This window comes from Ornithorhynchus anatinus, chromosome 1 (genome assembly GCF_004115215.2).
Source record: "Ornithorhynchus anatinus isolate Pmale09 chromosome 1, mOrnAna1.pri.v4, whole genome shotgun sequence".
NCBI lineage: Eukaryota > Metazoa > Chordata > Mammalia > Monotremata > Ornithorhynchidae > Ornithorhynchus > Ornithorhynchus anatinus.
Genome location: NC_041728.1, coordinates 28,836,076 through 28,863,966, shown reverse-complemented (window position 1 = coordinate 28,863,966; position 27,891 = coordinate 28,836,076). Strand labels below are relative to the sequence as shown.

General features: G+C 51.0%; 1 protein-coding gene across 3 annotated transcripts in view; it reads right to left on the bottom strand.

The window, feature by feature from the left end:
* ACTN1 (actinin alpha 1) overlaps positions 1-25,522 on the bottom strand; it is an 89,639-nt gene extending 64,117 nt beyond the window's left edge. For all 3 annotated transcript variants that reach the window (XM_029065593.1, XM_029065603.1, XM_029065613.1), the window contains exon 1: positions 25,415-25,522. In XM_029065593.1, the coding sequence (XP_028921426.1) occupies positions 25,415-25,522 (108 nt within the window). The remainder of the gene's footprint in view (positions 1-25,414) is intronic.
* Positions 25,523-27,891: the final 2,369 nt, after the last annotated feature.

Here is a 27,891-nt window from a genome sequence, read left to right as displayed (position 1 = left end):
GGCTATGGGAGAAGCAGGAAATTGGCAGTGGAACCCGTGTAGTTGGGGATCAGCTGTTTCACATCTCTGTGCCTCAGTGTTCCTATCTGCAAAACAGGCCAACATCTGCCCCTTACCTCACCAGGTCACCCTGCGGAGTGAGCGCCCTGGCGAGGAGAGCCCGAGAGCTCCACACAGAGAATAAGTCGAGGGCTGGAATGGGAGAGGGCAAGGAGGCTGGTTCAGGGACCGGAAAGCCTGAGTTGGAAAGTTCCAGCCCCACCCCCCTGCTGTCTGTCACCTCGATAACTTGGACTCCAGTCCGCACGCCACAGATGCCAACCGCACTAACTGTCATCCTGAGGTCGAGCCGACATAGGAAGTGACAGGACACCTGACGCCGACTCACACCGCCTTCGATGCTCAGAGTTTCCAAGGGAACGGCCATCCGACCTTCCCCCGGTGACCCCAAGTCACTCTGAACCTCCCCTGTGAGACCAGCTGCGCTGGGCAGCTACCGGCCAGGGTCTTCTGGCCCGAGGGAGGTGGAGGGAGAGAAATCTGGAATCCAAGCCCACAGCTGGAGGGGCGGCCACCGAAACCGCGGCTCACTCATCGTCAACGGGCCGTTTCCTAACACTTCCGTCCTCTGATTCTCGGGGTGGGTCAGTCTGGTCACCAGCAAAACCTCCGGCCCAGAGAAACCCCTGCCAGGAGACGAAGACATAAAGTCATCTCACAGCTCCCCTGTTCCAGGACAGAGCACGAGCAAGAAGACCCAAGATTCCCTAGCTCGCTCTCTCTTCTGTGTCATCTCTGCATTTGGATCCATGCCCTTTGGACATTTGATCTTCGCCCCACCCCTAAACCCGCAGCCCTTATAGTACTTATCTTTCGATTCTATATTCTAAATTCTCTATTTATTCCTACTAATGTCAGTCTCCCCCTCTAGACTGTAAATAAGGGCAGTGAAAGTGCCTGCTAATTCTATTATATTGTGCTCTCCCAAGCACTTACTACAGTGCTCTGACCATAGTAACCACTGAATAAATACCATTGATTGATTAAGGCTCTATGGAAGTGCTCGATAAATACCAGTGATTGATGGATTGATTGATACACTCTTCCATACAGCCATAATTATTTTAAGGTCTGTCTTCCCCTCTGAACTGTGAGCTCCTTGTAGGCAGGAAACAAGTCTACCAGCTCTGTTGTATTGTCCTCTAAGTGCTTACTGCAACCAATCTAAGCACTTTTCCTATCCCACATTGATTACTGTATCAGCCTACTTGCTGACCTCCCTGCCTCTTGTTTCTCTCCACTCCAGTCCATACTTCACTCTGCTGCCAGGATCATTTTTCTCCAGAAGAGTTCAAGCCATGTTTCCCCACTCCTCAAGAACCTCCAGTGGTTGCCCATCCAACTCCGCATCAAAAAGAAACTCCCTATCATCGGCTTTAAAGCAGTCAATCACCTCGCCTCCTCCTATCTCACCTCGCTACTCTCCTACTACAACCCGGACCGCACACTTTGGTCCTCTAGTGCTAACCTTCTCCCTGTATCTCCATCTCGTCTATCTCCCCGCTGACCTCTCCCTCACTAGCCACTTCAGAACAGGGCGGACCATTCCCCCACCCCCACTCTCCACTGAGGTTCACGAGAGTGACCAGGAAGCAGCCGCAGCGCTCCAAAACCAAAACAGGAAAAACTGAAGTGGACATGGATAAAGTCAAGGGAAGTGACTCAGAGGCTCAGGCCAAGGGTCACCAGAGCCATTCTTTTATTCTGTCGTATTTATTGAGTGCTTACTGTGTGCAGGGCAATGTACTAAGTGCTTGGGAGAGCCACTGGCCATCACACCTCAGGTGGCCCTGGCCCGGACCGATTCCCTACGGCAACAGAGGCATTCCAATCTCTGCTGACTCTAGCAATGACCAGGCGGGGAGACAGTGCCCTGGGAAGACTGGGAGGGGAAACTGAGGCAGATCCAACCTCAGTACACACCCACACCAGGCCCAGTGGGAGTGAACGCATTACCTCTGACGTCCTGTTCTCCAGACCCTTGAGAGCGGCTCTCTGCCACCTCCTAAGGGCGCCTAACTTTAAAGATTCAGGGAGCCCTGGGTTTCCTGTTCATTCATCCCCACTACGCTGTCTGGCTCCAGGGAAGCAGAAGTCTGAGGAGACTCCTGTTTTGGTCCTAAATTGTCATTTGAGGGATTATCTGGCAACCCCAGGGGCTCAAGATAATTCATTCATTCAATCATATTTATTGAGCACTTACTCTGTGCAAAGCAATGTACTGAGCACTTGGAAGAAGACAATGTGCAATAAACAGATACATTCCCTCCCTAAAGAACATGAAGAGCTTCTTTGGGGCATATAATAATAATATTAATAATAATATTTGTTACGTGCTTAACACAAGCCAAGCACTGTACTAGGTGGCGGGTTAAGAGACAGGATAATCTGGTCAGGCACAGTTCCTGTCCCACATGGAGCTCAAAATCTAATGGGAAGGGAGAACGGGCATCGAATCCCCATTTAAAGATGAGGAAACAGACACAGAGATGATAAGCGACTTGCCCTAGGTGACCCAAGAGGCAAGTGTCAGAGCTGAGATTAGAACCCAGGTCCCCTGACTCCCAGTTCCATGGTCTTTCCACTAAGCCACACTGCCTCTCAACAGTCACTTTGAATCATTCTTCCCTGGTAGTAGTGATAACGATATCTACTGAGCATATTCAAGTGCTTGGGAAAGCACAGCAGATGTACAATAATAATGATGGTATTGGTTAAGCGCTTACTATGTGCCAAGCACTGTTCTAAGCACAGGAAGACTCATTCCCTGCCTCAAAGGGGCTTATGAGACAGCGGGAGAAACTGAAGCTCAGAGAGGTAAAGCCACCTGTCCAAAAATCACACAGAAACCAGTGACAGGGCCAGAAATCCAGAGCCTGGCTCCCAGCATGCCTCCCAGCTGAGCATGAGTTTTGGCATCTAGGGTAGATCCCAGGCCTAGTACAACAAAATCCACGCTGATGACGCAGGTCTCCCCACCTCCATCTCTCTGCAAGGACACTTCTGCTCTCCTCCCACTAGTTTCAAGGCTTACAGCAAGGAAAAGGGGAAAAAAAGAGGCTTATTTCAGATCAATAGTATTTACTGGGAGCCTACGATTAATCAGTTGGATCAACTGAAAGCCATCTACATATAGAATATTATGGGCAGAGTTTAGGAGAGTTTATTAGAATTAGTAGATATTATTCCTTTTTTATGGTATTTGTTAAGCACTTACTGCATGTCGGGCACTGTACTAAGCCCTGGGATAGACAGAAGCTAATCAGGTTGGACACAGTCCATGTCCCACATGGGGCTCTCAGTCTTAATCCCCATTTTACAGATGAGGAAACTGAGGCACAGAAGTATGGGAAGCAACAGAGTATAAAAATACATACATAAAGTGCTGGGGGTGGACAGAGAAAGGGGAGTAAAGTACTCATGGGGTGTGGACCTAAGTGCATTTGTGAAGCAGAAGGGAATGAGATTAAGTTGGGGAAATGAGAGATTCATTATGGAAGGCTTCCTGGAGGAGTTTTATCTTTATTAGGTCTTTGAAAATGAGGAGAGTGGGGGTCTGTCAGAGGTAGAGGCGGAAGGAGTCACAGGCAAGGAGGAGGAGGTGAGCAAAGGGTCTGTGGCGAGAGAGAGATCGAGGTACGATGTGCTGATTAGTGTTATACTAGGAAACCAGAGAGGAGAGGTAGGAGGTGGATAGCTGATCAATGAGGAGTTTTTGTCTGATGAAGAGGTGGGTGGGAAACCACTGCGGGTTCTTGAGAAGTGGGGAGAAATGGACTGTACTTTTTTTTTTTTAGAAAAATGACTAGAGATGATGGGAGAGGCTGAAGGATGGGAGGCCAGCGAGGAGGTTGATGCAGTAGTTAAGACGGGCTATGACAAATGCCTGGGCTAGCGGTGGGATGGAGAGGAGAGGATAGATTCTGGAGATGCTATGAAGATAAGATGTGGACAGAGCACTGTTTGGGATTCCTGTTGAGGGCGGAGCATTGTACTGAGTGTTAGAGAGCAGAGAATAAGAGTAAAAATCAAAGTAGTTACAATCCAGTGGGATCCTTAAATTATTCTCTTTTAAGATCAGGGAAAGGACAGAGCACCATATTAAGCACTTGGGAAAGAAAAATATAAGAGCTTTATTAGGTACAAGGAGTTACAGGGGGAGTCTACAAGGAACTCAGTAATTTTATTTATTGGTATTAATGTCTGTCTCCTTCCCCCCAGACCGTGAGCTCGTTGTGGGCAGCGAATGTTACTGTTTATTGTTGTACTGTCCTTTCCCAAGAGCTTAGTATAGTGCTCTGCACACAGTAAGCACTTAATAAATATGATTGAATGAATAAATGAATGAACTAGAGTCTACAAGGGGAAGACTAGTATTAAAACAAACTGATTGAACCCAAACTCTTTCTGCTTCCTACTCGCCCTACTTCCCAAATCCTCTTTTAATGTAAACTCAATTTCCCTTCAACCAATCAATGGTATTTACTGAACACTCACTCTGTGCAAGGTAATAATAACGACGATGGTACCTGTGTTAAGAGGTATGTACTAAGCACTGTTCTAAGCACTGAGGTAGGAAGCAGTGTGGCTCAGTGGAAAGCGCACGGGCTTTGGAGTCAGAGGTCATGAGTTCGAATCCCGGCTCTGCCACTTGGCAGCTGTGAGACTGTGGGCAAGTCACTTAACTTCTCTGGGCCTCAGTTACCTCATCTGTAAAATGGGGATTAAGACTGTGAGCCCCATGTGGGACAACCTGATTGCCCTGTGTCTACCCCAGCGCTTAGAACAGTGCTCTGCACATAGTAAGCGCTTAACAAATACCAACATTAATAATACAAGGTACTCAGATTGTCCCAAGTGGGAGTCACAGTCTTAGTCCCCATTTTCCGATGAGGGAACTGAGGCCCAGTTCTTTCCCCTCTTCCAACCCCACCGCACTTAAGACAATATTTGTAATTTATTTCTATTGATGTCTGTCACCCCCTCTATGCTAAAGGCTCGTTGTGGGCTGGGAATGTGTCTGTTGTTGTTTTATTGTACTCTCCCAAGAGCTTAGTACCGTGTTCTGCACACAGTAAGCACTTAATAAATACGATTGAATGAATGAATGAATGACGGCTGGTGGGCTCTGGGGAGCCAGGGACTTTCCGCCCAAATGGGAGTCAGCCTGGGGGCGCTTGGGGCATTAGGGATTTGAGTCAGAGCAAGTGGGTGGGATTACAGCCTCTATGACCTTACTGAAGCCTGGGGCTTGGTTTAGCATCTCCTATGACCCTGCTCTAAAGACTCCTCCTCTTCCTCCTTTTTCTTTTTTTTTGAATGGTATTTGATGAATGCTCACTATGTGCCAGGCACTGTACTAAGCACCGGGGTAGATACAAGTTAATTAGGTTGGACACAGTCCCTGTCCCATATAGGCTCATAGCATTTAATCCCCATTTTACAGATGAGGTAAGTGAGGCATGGAGAAGTGAAATGACTTGCCAGAAGTCCCCCAGCAAACAAATGTCCGAGCTGGGATTAGAACGCAGGTCCTTCTAATACCCAGGCCCGTGCTCTATACATTAGGCCATACTGCTTATGGTATTTGTTAAGCACTTATTACGTTCCAGGAACTGCATTAAGCACTGGGATAGATATAAACTAATGAGGTTAGCACAATCCCTGTCCCATTCAGGGCTCAGAGCCTTAATCCCTACTTTGCAGATTAGTTAACAGGCACAGAGAAGTGAAGTGATTTGCCCAAGGTCACACAGCAGACAGGTGGCAGAGCCGAGATTATGTCTGTAGCTGTATTGTACTTTCCCAAGTACATAGTACAGTGTTCTGCACACAGTAAGTGTTCAATAAATATGACTGAATGGATGAATGAATAAACCCAGGTCCTTTTGACTCCCAGACCCGAGTTCTAACCATTAGACTTCGCTGCCTTCTCCGTCTCCTCCTCTTCGCTCCTCTTGGATCTCGACTGCCTGCACCCCATGCTCGGGGTGAGTGGGGAAAAACAGCAGGTCGAAGGAGCAGCAGTGGGTTGAGGGATGGGGCAAGGACCTGTGCCCCCTCCCCCTTCCTATACCTCATGAGGAGCAGTGTGGCCTAGTAGAAAGAGCACAGGCCTGGGAGTCAGCGGACCTGGGTTCTAATTCCGCTCTGCCACTTGCCTGCTGTGTGGCCCCGGGCAAGTCACTTCACTTCTCTGGGCCTCAGTTTCTTCATCTGAGAAAGGGGGATTCCATGCCTGTTCTTCTTTCTCAGACTTTTAGCCAGTCCCACTCTGGGACAGGAATTGTGTCTGACCTGATTATCTTGTACTTGCTCCCGGCATTTTGCACAGTACTTAAGTACTTAAGTAAGCGCTTAACAAATACCACTGTGATCACTGAGTCCGTGTGGTCGGGGAATTTTAGAAGGAATCTGCACTTACATCTGACTGCCTTGCCGTAAAACTTCCTGTCACCACTTCCAGAAGCCTGCCGGTCTTTACTGGTGTGGGAATTAGTACTGCCACTAAGTGCCCTTTGAGGAATTATGGCTCTAGTGAAATTATAATTACCACATAATTCCAGTGAGGGCTAGAAGGGACCTTTTCCTCCTCCTCCCTCCCACCTCCTTCTCTTCCTCCACCTCCTCCTCCAGCTCTTTCACTTCCTCCCTCTCCTCCTCCTCCTCCTTCTCCGTCTCCATGTCCTCTTTCTCCACCTCCTCTTTCTCCTCCTCCACCTCCTCTTTCACCTTCTCCTCCTCCACTTCCTCCATTCTCCTCATCCTCCACCTCCTTCTCTTCTTTTTCTAGACTGTAAGCTCCCTGTGGGAAGGGAATGTGTCTATGATATTATGTTGTACTCTCCCAAGAATGCTCTGCACACAATAAGCACTCAATAAATACATCTGACTGACTCTTCCTCTTCCTCCTCTACCTCCTCCTCACTTCAGCATGTCATAATCGGGTCCTACTGTGAGCTAAACACTGTATGAGGGCTTGGGAGAATGCAATCAAAATAAGAGACTGCCCTCCAAACTGTGTCCAACCCCATTATCTTGTATCTACTTCAGTGCTTAGAACACTGCCTGGCACATAGTAAGCACTTAGCAAATTCAACAATTATCATTATTATTATCCTAATTTCTGAGTCCTGGGGGGCCAAGGGTGAGTCGGGGCCCCTAGCTCAGATCAGCCTAGGTGCCTTGGGTAGACGAGCAGGGAGGGAAGCTTTATGTAAGCTTGTGGACAGGGAAAATGTATCAGCATTATTGTATGGTGTGCTCTCCCAAGTGCTTAGTACAGTGCTCTGCACACAGCAAGCGCTGGATAAATACGACCGACCGACTCCAAAAAGGAAAGCCGAAGGCGGGAAGCCTGGGAAAGGCAGGCGGAGCTGAGCGGGAAGTCTGGCTTCCCGGAGGGACCCGCACGCTGAATGTGATACAGTGTGTGGAGCGAGTAGGCCAGCTGACGAGGCTGGGGGGTGTGGGAGGGAGGCTGGGGTGGGTGGCCAAGGCCAGGCCGCTGCTTCCTTGGGTAGAATAGTGAGAGAACAGGGCGGGATCATAACATGGGATTCCTTTTAATCCTAGACACACACACACACAAAACACAACCGGCACCCTCTGGGTGGGAGGAAAACTTTCACAAGTCCTTGCAACAGCCCACCCTGCTGATGAGCGGGTTTGGTGAGGTGGAGGGCCACCCCCCTAGCAAGGGAGGAATGTGGAGAGGGGAAACAGATGCGGAGGGAAAAGAATGCAGCTTTGCTGTCTACCAGGGAGGCGGGAGGCCCGGACGGATACACCCCAGAAACCCCAACCTGGAGATTCCCTGATTCTCCCGGTCCAGGAAAAGCTGGCTCTCCCCTTTCCGCCACTGGCGGTGACTTCCGGGAAGAAGATCCTCTCACTCCTTCCCCTCTCTCCCCTCTCTCCTCCCAGCCCCAGGCCCAAACCTCCTCCCTCCTCCTCCTAACTTTTATTCTTTCATTCATTCAATCGTATTCATTAAGCGCTTACTGTGTGCAGAGCACTGAACTAAGCACTTGGGAAAGTAAAACACAACAATAAAGATTGACAATCCCTACCCACAAAGAGCTCCCACTCTAGAGGGGGGAGAGAGACATCAATACAAATAGACATCAATCAATAAATAAAATGACAGATATATACATAAGTGCTATGGAGCAGGGAGAGGGGAGAAGAGCAAACAGAGCAAATCAGGGCAGTGCAGAAGGGAGTGGGAGATGAGAAAAAGTAGGGTTTAGTCTGGGAAGGCCTCTTGGAGGAGATATGCCTTCAATAAGGCTTTGAAGGGGGGAGTCACTGTCTGGTGGAATTGAGGAGGGAGGACATATCTTCTGGATGGGGGACAAACATGGAGAGGAGTTTTCAGGCTAAACCGCTTCAAAGATCCACTCCCTGCTTCTCCATCCCGCCTCCCACCTCTGTTCTCTTCCATGCTATCCTCAAGGGCCTAGGATCCTCTCCAAACCCGCGAGAGGGCTCAGAATCCGGAGCACAGGCCCTGAATGATAAACCCAGCCTGCAGGCCTCTATATTAGACTGTCAGCTCATTGTGGGCAGGGAATGTGTCTACCAGCTCTGTTATATTGTCCTCTCCCGGTGCTTAGAACAGTGCTTGGCACACAGTAATTGCTCAATAAATACAACTGACTGGCTGACAAAAGTTGGACAGTGTCCTGAGTTCTCTCTACAGCCCAAACCAGGTAATGAGACAGAGGGGTGGCGAGACACATTGGGTAGTCGCCAGATACGCATGGCAAATCCTCCCATTAGTCAAAAGCTGCCCTTCTCTCCTGCTGCCAAACCTTTCTCCCCAGCCCCATCCAACCAAAGAACAACTTCCTCCACTGGCAACCTAAAGGAGGTGTCAACAGAAGCAGTGTGGCCTAGCGTACGGAGCACAATCCTGGGAGTCAGAAGGAACTGGGTTCTAATCCCGGCTCCAGCACTCATCCGCTATGTGACCTTGGGCAGATCGCTTCACTTCCCTGGGTCTCAGTTCCTTCATCTCTAAAATGGGGATTAGGACCGTGAGCCCCATGTGGGACATGGACTGCTTCTAACCCAACTGGCTTGTATCTATCCCCGCGATTATAATGCCATGTTTGGCACATAATACACACTTAACAAATACCATAGAAAAAGAAACTGGTTGCTCCAGCCATGGGGGCTAAGGAGGAAGGGGAGAGGGGCAGGAAACCTCATTCCCCAAACTCGGGAACACCTTCGAGACTCCCCAAGGTCACACAGCAGACAAGTGGGAGAGCCCAGGTCCTCTGACTTCCAGGCCCATGCTTTTTCCATTGGCCTAACTGCTTCCCACACCGCACTGTGTTCTACCCAGATGAAGACATGTTGTGGGAAAACATTCAAACAGCCTTCAAAACCCAAAATGTGCAGCGTTCTATTTATATTTACTTTATTATTTTATGTATTGTATTTATTGCTCTATTTTATTAATGATGTGCATTTACCTATGGTTCTATTGATCTGTTTTGATGGTAGTGATGCCTACTTGTTTTGTTTTGTGGTCTGTCTCCCCGCTTCTAGACTGTGAGCCCATGGTTGGGTAGGAATTGTCTCTATCTGTTGCTGCTGAATTGTATTTTCCAAGCGCTTAGTACAGTGCTCTGCACACAGTAAGCGCTCAATAAATACGACTGAATGAATGAATCACACGGTGTTGTTTTATAAGCCTCTACAAGGCGAGGCGTGCAGAGCACTGTCTGAAGGGCTTGGAAAAGCACAATGGAGGCATTGAACACCAGATCTTACAATCCCATGGGGGAGGCAGACATACAATTGATTTACAGAGAGGAGGAAAAAGAGCCAGGGAAGAGGGCTAGGTGAATAAATATCTGCCTCAGTCGGAGAGTATATCGGGCTTTTCTCGGAGGAAAGGTGGAGGCTGCCCTGTCTCCTCTTCCCAACTCGCCCCAGCCCCCTAAAGAAGGACATTAGGGGGGAGGGGACAGGGTAGGAAGCCCCCCTCAAAATGCAGCCGATCAGGGTACTGAAGGGCTATTGTTATTGACCAAGATGGCAACAGCCAGGGGCATTTTTGATCCCTATCAGCCTTCAGATATGCAAGTCAAGGATCCTCCTAGGCCTAACCGGACCGGCCACTTGCCCCAGCCAAGAAATCTTGGCCCTCCACAAGCCCAGGGGGCAAGGTAGGCGGGAGGAAGTGGAGTGGAGTGGAGTGGGACTCTTCTGCTGTTATTAACCGGCAAGAGACTATATGGCAAGAGTCCGGGTCTGGGAGTGGTGCTAATCCCGGCTCTGCCACTTGCCTGCTTTGGGACTTTGGATCAGTCACTTCACTTCTCCGTGCCTCAATTACCTCACCTGTAAAATGGGGATTCAGTACTTGTTCTCCACTGTAAGCTCCATTAGGGACAGGGACCATGTCAATCTGTCATTGGTCAAACATGCTTATTGACCACTTTCTGTATGCAGAGCACTGTACTAAGCGCTTGGGAGAGTACAGTAAAACAGTTTAACAGACATTCATCCATTCAATCAAAAATATTTCTTGAGCGCTTACTCTGTGCCGAGCCCTGTATTAAGTTCTCGGGAGAGTACAATTTAACAGTATAACAAACATGATCCCTGCCCACGACTAGCTTACAGTCTAGAGGGGGAGACAGGCATTAATAGACATAAATAAATGACAGATATGCACATAAATGCTGTGGAGCTGGATGTGGGGGGGATGAATAAAGACAGCAAGTCTGGGTGACGCAGAAGGGACTGGGAGAAGAGGAAAGGAGGGCTTAATCAGGGAAGCCCTCTTGGAGGAGATGTCCCTTCAATAAGGCCTTGAAGAGGTGGGGGAGAGTTACTGTCTGTCGGATCTGAGGAGGGATGGCATTCTAGGCCGGAGGCAGGACGTGGGCGAGAGGTCGACAGAGAGATAGACAAGATCGAGGTACAGTGAGAAAGTTACCATTAGAGGAGCGACATGTGTGGGCTGGGTTGTAGTAGGAGCCTACCATGTCCGATCTGATTACCTTGTGTATCTTCTCCAGTGTCACACTTAGTACACAGAAAGTGCAGAATAAGTACCATGATTACTATCGCTGCCCCAGACGGTAGCGTCAGTATCTGCTGGGTGCCCGTAGAATTCTGTATGTAGAGCTCTGAGCTGGGTGTCCACCAAGTGCAGAGCACCATTCTGGACCACTTGGATGCTGATAATCTAAAGGGAGAGGCGGCAGACTCAAATAGCACACACATACACGCCCGTTGTTGGGCAGGGATTGTCTCTGTTGCCGAATTGTACGTTCCAAGCACTTAGTATCGTGCTGTGCACACAGTAAGCGCTCAATAAATATGACTGAATGAATGAATACACACTCACTATACAATTGGGAAGGCACAGGTAATAATGCCATTAATTGTGGTATTTGTTAAGTGCTTACTGTGTGCCAGGCACTGTCCTAAGTGCTAGGGTGGATACAAGCAAATCAGGTTGTCCCACCTGGGGCTCAGTCTTAATCCCCATTTTACAGATGAGATAACTGCGGCACAGAGAAGTGAAGCGACTTGCCCAAAGTCACACAGCAGACATGCAGTGGAGCCAGGATTAAAACCCATTACCTTCTGACTCTCAGGCCCGGGGTCTATCCACTGTGCCATGCCATTTTTCATAATAATTATAATTATGGTATTTGTTAAGCGCTTACTATGTTCCAGGCACTATGCTAAGCGTTGGAATGGATACAAGCAAATCAAGTTGGACACAGTCCCTGTCCCAAGGAGGGCTCACAGTCTTCGTCCCCATTTTACAGATGTGTCTCGCCCAGGGTGACACAGCAGACATACGGCAGAGCCAGAATTAGAACCCATGGCATTTTGACTCCCAGGCCCGTGCTCTAGCCACTAAGCCAAGCTGCTTCTCGTGGTTTAGAGAGAGTAGGGATAAGCCAGACAGGGAGGCAGGGAGGCGGCAGGTAAGGAGGCTGGAAAGCAGGTGTCTACAAAGCTGGATCCCTGACTCCAAGCCCTGTGCGACCAGCTCTGGGCTCGACCAAGCCACTCGAGTTCTCAGGGGATGGGGGGAGAATCCTGGCTGCTCATTGCTCAGCGAGCACTGTTTCAGGGGGTGGAATCCGAGCTTCTTAGAGAGCACTATCCCAGAGGGTCGAATCCTGGCTGCTCAGAGAGCACTATCCCAGGGGGTCGAATCCTGGCTGCTCTGAGCTCAGCGAGCACTGACCTGGGGGTGGAATCCGGGCTACTCAGAGCTCAGCGAGCACCATCCCGGGGCCCAACCTCACAACACAGAGGCCTGACGCTCATGACTGCTCTGCCTCTGATGTTGTCTTGAGGAATGTCCTCTAGATTCCATGCCCAGGTGGCTTTTACCACCGGGTCGGAAGAAGACCAACATTCATCGGGGATCGGCGGACTGAGGAAATGCCGGCATTTTTCACGGAGACCTGGGTGCCATCCGTACTCAAAGCCAGCCCCCACGTCCGTCCTCCCCCAACTCTGACTACCCACCCAGGGCCCGCTGCAGAGAGCGGGGATAGATTGGTGCCTGGGCTTTTAAAAAAATAAAAGACATGGCATGTGTTAAACACCTATAATTGCACCAGGCACTGTGCTAAGTGCTGGGGCCGATACAAGCTAATCGGATTGGACACAGTTGGACTACACAAAAGAGTCATTTCCGCCTACTAGAACACGATGCCATGCAGGGGGAGAGTGAAATTCCCCTCAGAGATGTGGGCACGGCTGAAAAATCAAAGCCACCCAGAAACAGGATGCCTTGACCGTGCCGCCACATTCTTCCAGTTGTCCAGGACTGCTTTGCAGGTGACTTGGACACACAGATCTCCACACCTTTCAAGATGCTCCCTCCCCTTTGATCTTCCCCCCTCCCAGCCCCATGGCACTTATGTCAATATCTGTCATTTTATTTATTTATATTGATGTCTGGCTCCCGAAACACAGAGGAGAGAAGAAACAGGGTGGCCCAGTGGACAGAGCCCGGGCTTGGGAGTCAGAGGACCTGGGTTCTCATCCCAGCTCCACCACTTGTCTGCCGTGGGACCTTGGGCAAGTCACTTAACTCTCTGTGCCTCAGTTTCCTTCTCTGTAAATTAGGGATCCGATCCCGGTTCCCCCTCCTATGTAAGACTGAGAGACCATGTGGGATCTGTAATCTGTTTATTTCTGTTAATGTCTGTCTCCCCCTCTAGATTGTAAGCTCATTGAGGGCAGCGAATGTGTCAGTTTATTGTTGCATTGTCTTCACCCAAGCGCTGAGTACAGTGCTCTGCACACAGTAAGTGCTCAATAAATACGACTGAATGAATGAATAGTACAGTGCCGCTCCACACAAGGTAAGTCCTCAACAAATACCATTGATTGATCGATTGATTCTCACCCTGGTTGGTTTCACAAACCACCTCTCTCTGGCCGTTCCATCCCCCCTTTTCCTCTTGTCCCCCTAAATCGCCCAGCTACGAGGTTAAAAAAAAAAAAAAGCATCTGTTTAGAACCAAACCATCCAGAGTTTCCCACCTACCCCGGTTCCCATGGAAACCTAACAAAGAAATAAGGAAGAGGCGAGACCGGGCTTAGAAAATCCCACTACCTGCTCTCTCCCAGGCTCCTGGCAGCATTGGCATGGCAGTGACGGGGACAAGGTGGTGCTGGCCATGAGGAGAGGGAGGGAAGGCCTAGATTTGAGACCCCAGGTCCCTCCCGGACGGTGAAGTCCGGGTTCCCCAAGCCTCTCGAGAACCTCTCCAGGATATTTCCTGCAGCCTCACGTCCTTTGGGACTGGTAACTTTAAAGATAGAAATAACCTTGGCTCCCAAGTTCACAGCGGGGAGGAGACCAGGGGGACTGACCGGGAGTTTGAGCCGGGGAGAGGAGTAAGGGAGCTCGAGGACAAGCCTGCCGGGTGACCTTGAGCCGGCTGCTTCCCGTCTCTGCGCCTCGGTTTCCTCATCTCTAAAATGGGGATTCAACGTGTGGGACAGGGGCTGTATCTGACCTGATTACCTATCCCAGTGATCAGCACAGTGCTTGATACAAAGCAAGCCCTGAACAAACACTGTAGTGATACTTATCAACATCATCAGAAGTATAAAGCAACTGGAAGAGGGGAGGTGTCCCAACATGGCCGCTGACGCTGAAGCAGCAAAGCCTAGTGGCTAGAGCACGGGCCTGGGAGTCAGAAGGACCCGCGTTCTAATCCAGTCTCTGCCGTCTGTCTTCTTTGTGAACTTGGGCAAGTCACTTCACTTCTCTGTGCCTCAGTTTCCTCATCTGGAAAATGGGGATTAAGATGGGGAGCCCTATGTGGGACAGGGACTGTGTCCAACCCAATTATCTTATATCTACCAGTGCTTAGTACAGAGCCTGGCACATAGTAAGCGCTTAAGCGGCATTGCCTAGTGGATAGAGCACCCGTCTGGGAGTCAGAAGGACCTGGGTTCTAATCCCAGCTCTAACTACGTGTCTGCCGAGCAAACTTGGGCAAGTCACTTCACTTCTCTGGGCCTCTGTTCCCTCATCTGTAAAATGGGGATTAACACTGTGAACGCCATGGGGGACAGGGACTGTGGTCCAACTGGATTAGTTTGTATCTACTCCAGCATTTAGTGCAGGACATGGACTGTGTCCAATCCGATGAGTTTGTATAGACTCCAGTATTTCATACAAAGCCTTGCCCCCTCCATCCTCACCTCGCTTCTCTCCTTCTACAAGCCAGCCTGCACACTTGGCTGCTCTAGTGCTAACCTTCTCACCTTGCCTCCATCTCACCTGTCCCTCGCCCACATCCTGCCTCTGGGCTGGAACGCCCTCCCTCCTCAAATCCCCCAGACAATGACTCCCCCTCCATTCAAAACCTTATTGAAGGCACATCTCCTCCAAGAGGCCTTCCCTGACTAAGCCTCCCCTTCCCTCTTCTCCCACTCCCTTCTGCGTCGCTCTGACTTGCTCTCTTTGTTCTTCCCCTCTTTTAGCCTCACAGCACTTAGGTACATCTCTGTCATTTTATTTATTTGTATTGATGTCTGTCTCCCCAGTTCTAGTCGGCAAGCTCACCGGAGGCAGGGAATGTCACTGTTTTTTGTTGTGTTGTACTCTCCCAAGCGCTTAGTACAGTGTTCTGCACACAGTAAGCACTCATTAAATATGACTGCATAAATAAAAAGCACTTAACGAACACCATGTTATTATTATCATTAGAATATTAACAATAATGACCTGCACAGGGCCCAGGCTGACCAGAGAGGTGAGCCCTAAAGAGGGGTCCGGAGACCATGAAGAGCGATGGGTGCTCTTGATTGAGACTGTGAGTCCCCATGGGAGAGGGACTGTGTCCATCCTGATTTGTTCGTATTCATCCCGCATTTAGTACAGTGCTTGGCACATTGTAAGAGCTTAACAAATACCATAATTATTATTAACCATTATTATTATTCTCTTCCTCTAAACTGTAGGCTCCTTGTGGGCAAGGGAATGTGTCTACTAGCTCTCTAATACTGTCCTCTCCTAAGCTCTAAATACAGTACTCTGCACACAGTAAGCGTTCAGGAAATATCACTGATCGATAGGGCTTCAGCAGCCAGCAGACCACCCAGTCTCTGCAGGCAGAGAGGAGGAGGAGGAGAGAAAAGAGCAGTATGTGACAGAAGGCTTCTGCTCCTGCATAGGTTACTCATCCCCCTGGTCACACGTGGCTTCACCCGTGCTCAGAGTTTTCACTTCACCGACTAGATGGGCTCTCCGGAAGATCTCCGGCTTCCACCTCCTCCCGTACTCCGAGATCACCCAGGCCTCGTGGGGCGAATGGCTCTTGAGAAGCAGCCGGACCCAGGGCATCGGGGCGTCCTCGTGGGGGCCCGGGACCAGAGCCATGGGCTGCCAAGTCCATCTTGCCAGGCAAGACTCCACCGTCTCCCCCCTCTGGACTGGGAGCTCGTAGTGGGCAGGGGACGTGTCTGCCCAACTCTGTTCTAATGGACTCTCCCAAGCACTTAGTACAGCACTCAGCACACAGTAAGCACTCGAAAAATACAACTGATTGGTCTCCTCCCTAGGCGAGAGAGAGGAGGCCACTCCCAAACTCTTCCGGCAAAAAAGCCAGATTTAGCAAAATTAGGCCCTTCCACTCTCTTTTTGCAGATTAAGCGGCCTATTAGGACTGAATGAGCGTTGCTAAGCCTCTTTCAAGCCTGTCACTGGGCGTCCCGGGAGCCAAAAAGCCTCTTATGGTCATTCACACGAACCGGAAAATCGGGTTTTTCCCAGGCTTTCATCCCTCTTCCCACTCTGGGCTGGGGCTCCAACCCCCTCCCCCCCGCAGCCCCAATCCCACCACTGTCTGGGCACCAAATAGCTCATCACTCCCACTAGAGCAGCAAAGATTCCAAACGAAGGCCACTCAACCATAATAATAATAGTAAAATAATCATCGTAGTGTCCAATAAGCATTTACCATGTTCCAGGCACTGTACTAAGCGCTGGGCTTACAGTCTTCATCCCTATTTTACAGATAAGGGAACTAAGGCACAGAGTTTTTTATTATTAATAATAATAATAATAATAATAATGTTGGCATTTGCTAAATGCTTACTGCGTGTCAAGCACTGTTTTAAGCACCGGGGTAGATACAAGGTAATCAGGTCGTCCCATGTGGGGCTCACAGTCTTAATCCCCATTTTACTGATGAGGGAACTAAGGCACAGAGAAGTGAATCGACTTGCCCAAGGTCTCACAGCAGACAAGTGACAGAGCCTGGATTAGATCCCAGGTCTCTCTGGCTCACAGGCCTGTATCCTATCCACTAGACCATGCCGCTTCTCTACTTTCCAACCGCTCTGCTCCCAACCCTCTGGCGTCTTTCGCCCTCGGCTGGGAGCAAGTTAGTCAATCAGTCTATCAGTCTGCCAGTCAATCGTATTTACTGAGTGCTTACTGTGTGCACAGCACTGTACTAAGCGCTTGGGAGAGTACAATATAACATTGAACAGATATATTCCCTGTCCACAATGGGATCAAATTCTAGAGAGGGAGGCCCTTGAACTAGGCCTACTGGAGAAGCAGCACAGTGTAGTGGACAGAGCAAGGGTCTGGGAGTCACAAGGTCATGAGTTCTAATTCCGACTCCTCCACTTGTCTGCTCTGGGATCTTGAGCAAGTCACTTCACTTCTCTGTGCCTCAGTTATGTCAACTGTAAAATGGGGACTGAGACTGTGAGCCCCACATGGAACAGGGACTGTGTCTAACATGATTTGCTTGTATCCACCCCATTGCTTAGTACAGTGCTTGGCGGGTAGTAAGTGCTTAACAAATACCACGATTATGATTATTAACTTGTATCAAGCCCAGTGCTTAGAACAGTGCTTGACACATCGTAAGCACTTAAATACCACCCAAAAAAAACTCACTAGGGTCAAGACCTGCCTAGACCCTGCTCCCCACATCACTTATCAAACAATCAATCATTGATTACTATCTGTAGAGCACTATTCTAAATGCTTGGAAGAGTACAGGAGAATGAGCAGAAACCCATAATGAAACTTCCTTACCCTGCCGATTCAGAAGAGACAATTTAAACAAAATGCAGGGGGACTCACTAGAAGATACGGAGAGAAGAACATCCCATCCCAATCCACCCTTGCTTGAGGGGTCTGTCCCTTGGAGGGTGGTGGGACACTGGGGAAGACCGATATCGGAGCTGATGAACCCCAATGAGGAGCGGTCCCCCCCGGCAAGACATGCTGGGATGCCAATCTCTAGCCCCAACACGGCCTTGGGCTCTGCCCTGCTTCCCTCAAAGGGATTTTTGAGAAGGTGAGGTTTTCTTACGGTGTTTGTTAAGCACTTGCTAATAATTATAATAATTATGCTATTTGTTAAGCACTTACTACGTGCAAGGCACTGTACTAAGAGTTGAGCCCATCTCCTAGACTGTGAGCCCGTCTTCTACAATGTGAGTCTGTTGCAGGCAGGGATTGTCTCTCTCTGTGGCTGAATTGTACTTTCCCAGTGCTTAGTTCAGTGCTTGCACACAGTAAGCGCTCAGTTAAACACGACTGAATGAATACTAGCAACCCTGGTTGGACACAGTCCCTGTCCCACAGGGCTCACAATCTTAATCCCCATTTTACAGATGAGGTAACAGAGGCACAGAGATGTGATGTGACTTGCCCAAGGCCATACAGGAGAGAAGTGGTGGAGCCAGGATTAGAAACCAGGATCTTCTAACTCCCAGGCCCGGGCTCTATCCACTTGGTGCCAAGTACTGTTCTAAGGGCTGGGGTAGATGCAAGTTAATCAGGACGGACACAGTCCCTGTCCCACGTTTTGAATCCCCATTTTACAGAGGAGGCGACTGAGGCCCAGAGAAGTGAAATGACTTGGCTGGGTCACTCAGCAGGCAACTGGCAGAGCCAGGATGAGAACCCAGAACCCAGATCCCCTGCCTCCCAGGCCCGTGCTCTTTCCACTGGGCCGCCGATCAGAGTGGCGCCACCCCCACTTCCATCGTCCAATACATTTCACACCAGGCAAATGGTGCGGTGGCTTTTAACGGCTGAGCAGGGACCGTGACTTCAGCTCTTCTTTCTGTCTAAGGGCTTCTTGTCACGCCTAAGGAGGTAGGGGCCGGGAGAGGGAAGAGAGGATCGGAGACGAGACCTCTCCTCATTATCGAGGGCCTCAGAAGGACCTGGGTTCTAATCCCGACCCCCTACCTGTCTATGGATGATCTTGGGCATGTCACTTCACTTCTCTGAGCCTCGGTTCCCTCCTCTGTAAAATGAGGATTGAGACTGTGAGCCCCGCGGGGAACAGGGATTGGGTCCAACCCGATTTGCTTGTCCACCCCAGCGCTTAGTACAGTGCCTGGCACATAGTAAGCACTTAACAAATACTATAATTATTATTATTATCTAGACCTGTTCCGACCTGATCACCCAGTCCCGACTTCCTATTCATTCAATCTTTCAATCGTATTTATTGAGTGCTTAATGTGTGCAGAGCACTGTACTAAGCTCTTGGAAGTGTAGTGCCTCACACATAGTAAGCACTTAATAAATACCATTTTTAAAAAAAGTACAAGACAATCCCTGCCCACACTGGGCTTATAGTCTAGAAGGGCCCTAGTTTTGACTACAGAGCATCCTGGTAATAATAATTAGGATTAGTTGGGTACTTGTTAAGCGCTTACTTTGTGCCAAGGACTGTTCTAAACTCTGGTAGCTATAAGCTAATCAGGTTGGACGCAGTCCCTGTCCCACATGGGGCTCACAGTCTTCATTCCCATTTTATAGAGGAGGAAACTGAGGCTCAGAGAAGTGATTTGTCCCAGGTCACGTAGCAGACATGCGGCAGAGCCGGGATTAGAACTCAGGACCTTCTGACTCCCAGGCCCGTGCTGTATCCACTAGGCCATGCTGCTTCTGGTAACACCCCCTAGGGTCAGCTGGCATCTTTCATTCATTCAATAGCATTTATTGAGCGCTTACTACGTGCAGAGCACTGTACTAAGCGCCTGGAATGTACAAAGCGGTAACAGATAGAGACAGACCCTGCCCTTTGATGGGCTTACAGTCTAATCGGGGGAGATGGACAGACAAGAACAATAGCAATAAATAGAATCAAGAGCAATAAATAGAATCAAGAGCAATAAATAGAATCAAGAAATAAGGAATATCAAGAATAAATAGAATCCTCCATTGTCCTGCATCAAGGCCCTATGGATCTCTGCTCCAAGCAACAGGTGGTTCTCTCCTTTTATGCGCTAGGGCACCTTGGAAGCTGCGAGAGCAAAATCGATGCGGAATTCTCTTCCAGAAACCACTGTCTGCCACGGGCCTGCTGAATAACCCAAGCAGCTTCACCTCCCTCTAAGCCTTCACCAAAGTCAGAAGGGAGTCGGAAGGTCACGAGTTCCAATCCCAGCTCTGCCACCTGTCTGCTGTGTGACTCTGGGCAAGTCACTTCACTTCTCTGGGCCTTGGTCACCTCTTCTGCAAAATGGGGATTGAGACTGTGAGCCCCATGTGGGACAGGTTTGTGTCACACCCAATTTATTTGTATCTATCCCAGCGCTTAGTACAGTGCCTGGTGCCCATAGTATGAGCTTCACAAATACCAGAATTATTATTATTCACATATAAAATGGCAATACGCTGACCTAGGGGAGGGAAAGATATCTGATAAACGGGTTCCTCGGGGTGCTCTGAAAACAGTAAGCTCTCAACCAATTAATCGGTCAATCAGTGGAACTGACTGAGTGTTTAGTATGCGCAGAGCACTATGCTAAGTGCTTGGAAGGGGACAATACCACAGAATTAGCAGACATGTTCCCTGCACATAACGGCCTACAGTCTACAGGGGGAAACAGACATTAATATGAATAAGTAATTTATTATATGTAAGTATCACTGATGGAGTGATTTGCAGCTCTCTGCAGCAATGGGAAAGGCTCGCAGCTATAAATCGTGGCCTATCAAGCTTGAGTTTAGTGGGAACAGACCCCCTCTCTCTCCAGCCCACCTCCACCAGACTGTAAGGTCCTCACGTACAGGGATCATCCCAAGGGTTTAGTACTGTGCTCTTCCCTCAGGGAGAGCTCATGAAATATAATAATGTTGGTATTTGTTAAGTGCTTACTATGAGCAGAGCACTGTTCTAAGCTCTGGGGGAGATACAGGGTAATCAGGTTGTCCCACATGAAGCTCACAGTTACTCCCCATTTTACAGATGAGGTAACTGAGGCACAGAGAAGTTAAGTGACTTGCCCACAGTCACACAGCTGACAAATGGCAGAACCGGTATTCGAACCCATGACTTCTGACTCCCAAGCCCGGGCTCTTTCCACTGAGCCACGCTGCTTCTCTATCACTGATTGATTGACTGAAAGGAAAGTCCAGCAACCAACCACATGTCCATAGGCTACTTTTTATTTGTTTGCTTGGCTTTTATGGCATTTGTTAAGTGCTTACTATATACCAGGGACTATACTAAATGCTGGGGTAGATACAAGCTAATCCGACGGTCAGTCGTTCAGTCAGTCAACCATATGTATTGAGCATTTACTGTGCGCAGAGCATTGTACGAAGCACTTAGGAGAGTACAATAGGATGGACACGCTATTAGTTTGGACCCAATCCATGTCCCCTCCTGGGGCACACCACAGTCTTCATCCCCATTTTGCAGATGAGGTCACTGAGGCCCAGAGAAGTGAAGTGACTGGCCCGAGATCACACAGCAGACAAGTGCAGGAGTCGGGAGTAGAACCCAGGTCCATCTGACTCCCAGGCCCAATCTAGAAGAAGGAGTTTTGCTTTCCTTGTTTTGCTCCTAGGTGACCCTGGCTCTCCTGTGATCGGCCACCCCGATTCGCCTCCCGCCGGCAAGGACGGACAAGGATGGAGGCCCGAACACTCCGTAGCATTTAAACCAGTCCTCTCCCACCCTACGCAACCTCCCATGAATTCTGAACACTGTTCTGGACCGTGTGAGAGTCAGGAAACTCCCCACTGGAGCTGTCTTTCCCTTTGATAAATTACATTATTTGTTCAGCACTATGTGCCAAGCACTGTTCTAAGTGCCGGATACAAGATACAAGATACAAGTTAATCGAGTCAGACCCGATCCCCGTCTCTCATGGGACTCCCAGTCTAAGTAAAAGGAAGATCAAAATCATCGATCATATTTACTGATCGCTCACTGGGTCAGTCGTATTTACTGAGAGCTTACCGTGTGCAGAACACCGTACTAAGCACTTGGGAGAGTCCAGTAGAGCAGAGTTGGTAGACACATTCCCTCCCTACGAGTTAGGTAGCGAATCTCCATTTTACAGATGAAGAAACCGAAACCCAGAGGAGTGAAATGATTTGTCTGAGTTCTCCCGGCAGACAAGTGGCAGAGTCGGGATGAGAACCCGGGTCCTCTGACTCCCAGGCCCGGGCTCTAACCACTAGACCATGCTGCTTGCCTCTAAAAAATGGGACGGTCTACCCACCCACTTGACAACAACGCTCCGGGCCAGGTGGAGCCTGGTTCCTACGGACATCTTCTAGGCAGGTTGGGGAGATCCTCCTACCCAAACCTCAGCTATCCCTGCTCCACACCATCACCCCCCTCCGAGTCCTATCCCCCCAAATCTCCCTCCACCCTTTTTCTTCCCACCGGCTTCTGATCATTCCTGCCAGCCCCCAGATAATAACAATAATAATAACGATAATAACTGTGGTATTTGTTAAGCACTTACTACGTGCCAGGAACCGTACAAAGCTCTGGGGTGGGTCCAAGCAAATCAGGTTGGAAGCAGTCCCTGTCTCACCTGGGGCTCACAGTCTTAGTCCCCATTTTACAGATGACGTAACTGGGGCACAGAGAAGCGACTTTTCCAAGCTCCCCCAGCAGACGAGTGGTGGAGGCGGAATTAGAACCCAGTTCCTTCTGACTCCCAGGCCCGTGTTCTATCCACTAGATGATGTAGCCGCAAGTGGAAGCTCCCAAGTAGCTCAAGGAAAGTCACCACAATCACAGATGCCTACTTGAAGAAGACACCCAACCCAATCCTCAACTCGCCATCAATCACCGGTATTTCTTGAGTGCTTACTTTGTGCAGAGCGCTGTAATCGATCAATAGAATTTACTGAGCACTGGTGTCTGCAATACTGTAATCGATCACTCTTATTTATTGAGCACTTACTGCGTGCACAGCACAGTAATCAATCATTGCTATGTATTGAGTGCTTACTATGTGCACAACACTGTAATCGATCAATCGATGTTATTTATTGAGCACCGTATGCCTGGCACTGTAATCAATCAATGACTTATTGAGCACCGGGTGCAGAGCACTGTACTAAGCGTTTGGGAGAGTACAGTAAGCGTGGCTTAGTGGAAAGAGCCGGGGTTTGGGAGTCAGAGGACATGGGTTCTAATCCCGGCTCTGCCACTTGTCTGCTGTGTGACCTTGGGCAAGTCACTTGACTTCTCTGGGCCTCAGTTACCTCATGATTCAGGGATTAATGGATTAATAGGGATTAAGGCCGTGAGCTCCACGTGGGAATACCTGATTACCCAGTATCTACCCCAGCGCTTAGAACAGTGCTTAGCACATAGTAAGCGCTTAGCAAATACCATCATGATTATTATGTTATTATTATTACAGTACAATAGAGGTGTTAGACACTTTCCCTGCCCTTAGTGAGCTTGCAAGCGGGAGGTGGGAGATGGGTGATGAGGCAGGAGTAAGGCCCATTCCCTGCCTACTCCCTCCACCCACCACTGCCCGAGCTGAGGTGGCTACATTTTTGGGAAGTGCTCAGCCATGCCTTTATGAGTGTGTGTTTTAAATTACCTTTGTCTGATGAAGTGACTAAAAGGGAAATGTTTCAGGGCCCAAGATTCCAGAGTGATCTAATACAGGATGCCTTTGACTGAAGGGGAAAAAAAAAAAAATCCTTCGGACAGCTCCCTAAACCCACCCACCCCCCTAGCCTTAGGTTTAAAAGGGAATGAACGTTACCATTTTTGGACATGAGTGCTCTTACAAGCCCAACCCTAAACCGCACTATCCAGAGGGAAGAGGGAGAGAGAGGGGGAGAGAGGGAAAGAGAGGGAGAGAGGGAAAGGGAGAGAGAAGGAGAGGGAGAGAGAGGGGGAGAGAGGGAAAAAGAGGGAGAGAGGAAGAGAGGGAGAGGGAAGGAGAGAGGAAGAGAGAGGGAAAGGGAGAGGGAAAGGGAGAGAGAGGGAGAGAAAAAAGAGAGATAGGGAGAGACAGAGAGAGGGAGAGATAGAGGGAAAGAGAGAGAGAGGGAGAGATGGAGAGGGAGAGGGACAGAGGAAGGAGAGAGTGTTCGGCCTCTCTCCACCACCCCTCCTGGTTACCCCTGGATTTGGTGGGGGGAATGGAAAGTGGAGGAGTGGAAAGGGGGAGGAAGAAGAGGAGGAGGAGGGGAGGAAAAGGAGGAGATGGCAGTGTTGGATTTGCCTAGCTTCGCTCATTAAACAGGGCTTGGGGGGATCCCGGACAGACTTAGACCCCTCTCCCTTTCCCGTAGGCCTTCGGCCTCTATAGATTCAATTCATTAAGTCGTATTTCTTCAGAGCTTCCTGTGTGCAGGGCACTGTATTAAGCGCTTGGGAAAGTACAATACAGCAATAAAGAGTGACAATCCCTGCCCAACAACGAGCTCACAGTCTGGGGCTGGCGGGGGGACAGACATCAATAGATGGTGACGGTTTTCTTTTGGGAGGGGAGGGGGGCTCTTTCCTCGATTAGCTTTCTCACCGCCCCCCCCCCCCCACGGGGGACACTCCAGAGAAGCCAGGGCTCAGAGATCCTGCAGCCAGCCCCCCACAATTCCCCCGACGGGTGGTTTCCCAGCCCCCGGGGTGGGGGGACAAGGTCCTGTGGCTATCAAAGGATGCCCACCGCTCCCCTCCCCCCCGGACATGTGTCCAGCTCCTCGGCTCCAGGATGGAGCCGGGAGCTCTGGACTCCGGGGTCCTGGGGGAGGAGGTAGGAGCTGGGGGGGCGCGGGGGAGGATGGAAGCTGACCTCCCCCCGGTTGGGGATCCCCAGGGACGCCCCTCTCCCGGCTCCCCCCACCCACCTCCCTGGTCTCGAGACTGGGGGGACCGAGGTTGCCCGACCCCCAGCCCAAATGGGAAGCCGGCCTCGGAATCGGCCACGGGTCGCCGGGGGCCACTGGCCAGACCTCGGGAAGCGGGCCAGGAAGGCCCCCTGTCCCCCACACCGGACCGGGCCAGGACCGAACCAGGCCAGACCAGGACCGGACCAGGACTGGTCCGGAATAGACTAGGACCGGACTAGGATCAGACCGGGACCAGACCAGAACCAGGCAGGACCGGACCAGGCCAGGCCCGGACCAAGACAGGTCCGGAATAGGCTAGGACCGGACTAGGACCAGGCCAGGACCGGACCATAACAGGACCGGACAGGACCGACCGGACCGGGCCGGACCACGACCAGACCAGAACCAGGCAGGACCGGACAGGACAGGACCGCTAGGACCGGACCAGGACCGGTCCGGAACAGGCCAGGAGCGGACTAGGACCAGGCCAGGGCCAGGCCAGGACCGGACTGCGACCGGACCGGACCAGACCAGGACCGGAGAGGACAGGACCGGACCAGGATCGGGCCAGGCCCAGGCCAGGACCGGACCAGGACCAGGACCGGACAGGACCGCCAGGATCGGACCGGACCAGGACCGGACCAGGACCGGATGAGGGCCAGGGCAGGCCCGGAACAGGGCCAGACCAGGCCAGGAGGCCCGGGCCGGACGAGGGCGGGCCCAGGCCCGGGCGAGGACCTCACGAACCTTCCTCTGCTGCTTCTCCCAGGCGGGATCGAGCAGGAGATCCCGATCCCAATCCTCCTCGGGCTGCATGTAGTCGTTGCTCTGCTGGGCGTCATAGCAATGATCCATGGCCGGCGAGGGCCGGCGAGGGCCGGGGGCTTTCCCTCCTCCTCCTCCTTCTCTTCCTCCTCCTCCTCCTGCTGCTGCTGCTGCTGCTGCTTCCCGCGCAGCGGCTGGACCGGACTGGGGCCCGACTGGGACCGGACTGGGGCCGGATGACCCGCCCTGCTGCAGCCGGAGCGGGAAAGGGAGCGGGAGGAGGAGCGGGAGGAGGGGCAGGGCAGGGACCCGGGAGGAGGAGGAGGAGGAGGAGGAGGAGCAGGGGCAGGGCAGGGGGAGGAGGAAGGGGGGGGGGGAGCAGGGGAGGGAGGAGGAGGAGGAAGAGAGGGGGAGGAGGAGGGAGAAGAATTGGGGGAGGAGGAGGGGAGAGGGAGAGGAGTTGGGAGGGGAGGAGGAGGAGGAGGAAGGGAGGGGGAGAAGGAGAGGTGAGGAGCAGGAGGGGAGGGAGAGGAGGAAGATGGGGGAGGAGGAGGAGAGGGGCAGGAGGAGGGGAGGGGGTAAAGGAAGGGAGAGGGAGGAGGAAGAGAGGGGAGGGGGAGAAGGAGGGGAGGGAAAGGAGGAAGAGAGAAGGGGAGGAGGGGAGGAAGACGAGGAGGGGAGAAGGCAGTGGGGAGGAGGGAGGGAGAGAGGAAGGGGAGGGGAGAGAGAAGACGGGAAAAGGGAGGAGGGGAGGAATAGGAAGGAAAGAGGCACACGCCCCCCAGCCCCCCCCCCACCCCACCTTCCCCATTGGCCAGGCCGAGGGCGGCGGTGTCTACAGTAGGGTGAGGAAGCCCCCCCCCACCACAACACACATCCCCACCGCTTCTGCCCCCCTCCCCCTTTCCTCCTCCTCCTCCCTCCCTCCTTTCCCACCACCCGCCAAGTGACTCCCCCTCCCGAGACTACTACCACTAATAATAAATAATAATTGTGGCATTCGTTACGCCCGTGCTGTATGCCGGGCACTGTTCTAAGCGCCGGGGTGGATAACGAGCTGAGCTGGTTGGACACCGTCCCTGTCCCACGTGGGGCTCACAGTCTCAATCCCCGTTTGACAGATGAGGGAACTGAGGCCCAGAGAAGAGAAGTGACTTGCCCAAGGTCAAACGGCAAAGTGGCAGGGCCGGGACGAGAACCCATGACCTTCTGATTCCCACGCCCGGGCTCTAGCCATTATGCCACGCTGCCTCTAAATCCTCCTCCGGGGACCTTCGCCCGTCCACCGAATGTCCTCGGAAAAGTGACCAGAAGCCTGCTCGCCCAGGGCCGTCGAGGGTGGACCACCAGCCACGAGGGTATAATCATCATCATCATCATCATCATCATGATTATTATGGTATTTGTCAGTAATGATGATACTTGTTAAGCACATACTATGTGCCAGTCGCTGTCCTAAGAGCTGGGGCACTTGCTATGTGTCAGGCACTGTTCTAAGAGCTGGGGTGGATTGCTGTATTGTACTTTCCCAAGCCCTTAGTACAGTGCTCTGTACACAGTCAGCGCTTAATCAATACGATCGAATGAATGAATGAATGAATTGGAGAAAATCGGGTTGGACACAGTCCCTCCCTTGTGGGGTTCATGGTCTCCGTCCCTATTTTACAGATGAGGGAACTGAGGCCCAGGGAAGGGAAGTGACTTGCCCGAGGTCACACAGCAGACAAGTGGCAGAGCCGGGATTAGAACCTATGACCAACTGTTTCCCAGCCCCATGCTCTATCCACTCCTCCAGGAGCCCTCAAAATTTGGAGTTTCTCTATTCAGGCTCTCTCCATGCTTGGAAAACTTCCCATGGCTACCCATTAACAATAATAATAATAACTGTGGTATTTGTTAAGCATACACTATGTGCCAGGCACTGAACTAAGTTCTGCGGGGAGGAGGGTATACAAGCAAATCGGGTTGGACACAATCCCTGTCCCACATGGGGCTCACAGTCCTAATCCCCGTTTTGCAGATGAGGGACCTGAGACACAGAGAAGTAAAGGGACTTGCCTTAGGTCACACAGAAGAGAAGGGGCAGAGCTGAGATTAGAACCCAGGACCTTCTGACTCCCAGGCCCCTAACCCATTAGGCCAGGCTACACATTACCATCTACTTCAAGCAGAAACTCCTGACCATCCGCTTTTAGGCACTCCACCTGTTCTTTCCCTCTGATTTATCCTCTTTCTTCTCCCATTATATCTCAGCTCCCACTCTTCATTCCTCTCAAGATAACTTACTCCCTGCACCTCCTTCCAGGGTCTCCCGCCTCCAACCCCTTGCACGTGCCCTTCGTCCTGCCCAGGCCTCCCTCTCACCCTCCCTCTTCAACTCCACCGATCACACACACAGCCCTCCCCATCTTCAAAATCCTTCTCAAATCCTACCTCCTCCAGGAGACACTCTGATTAAG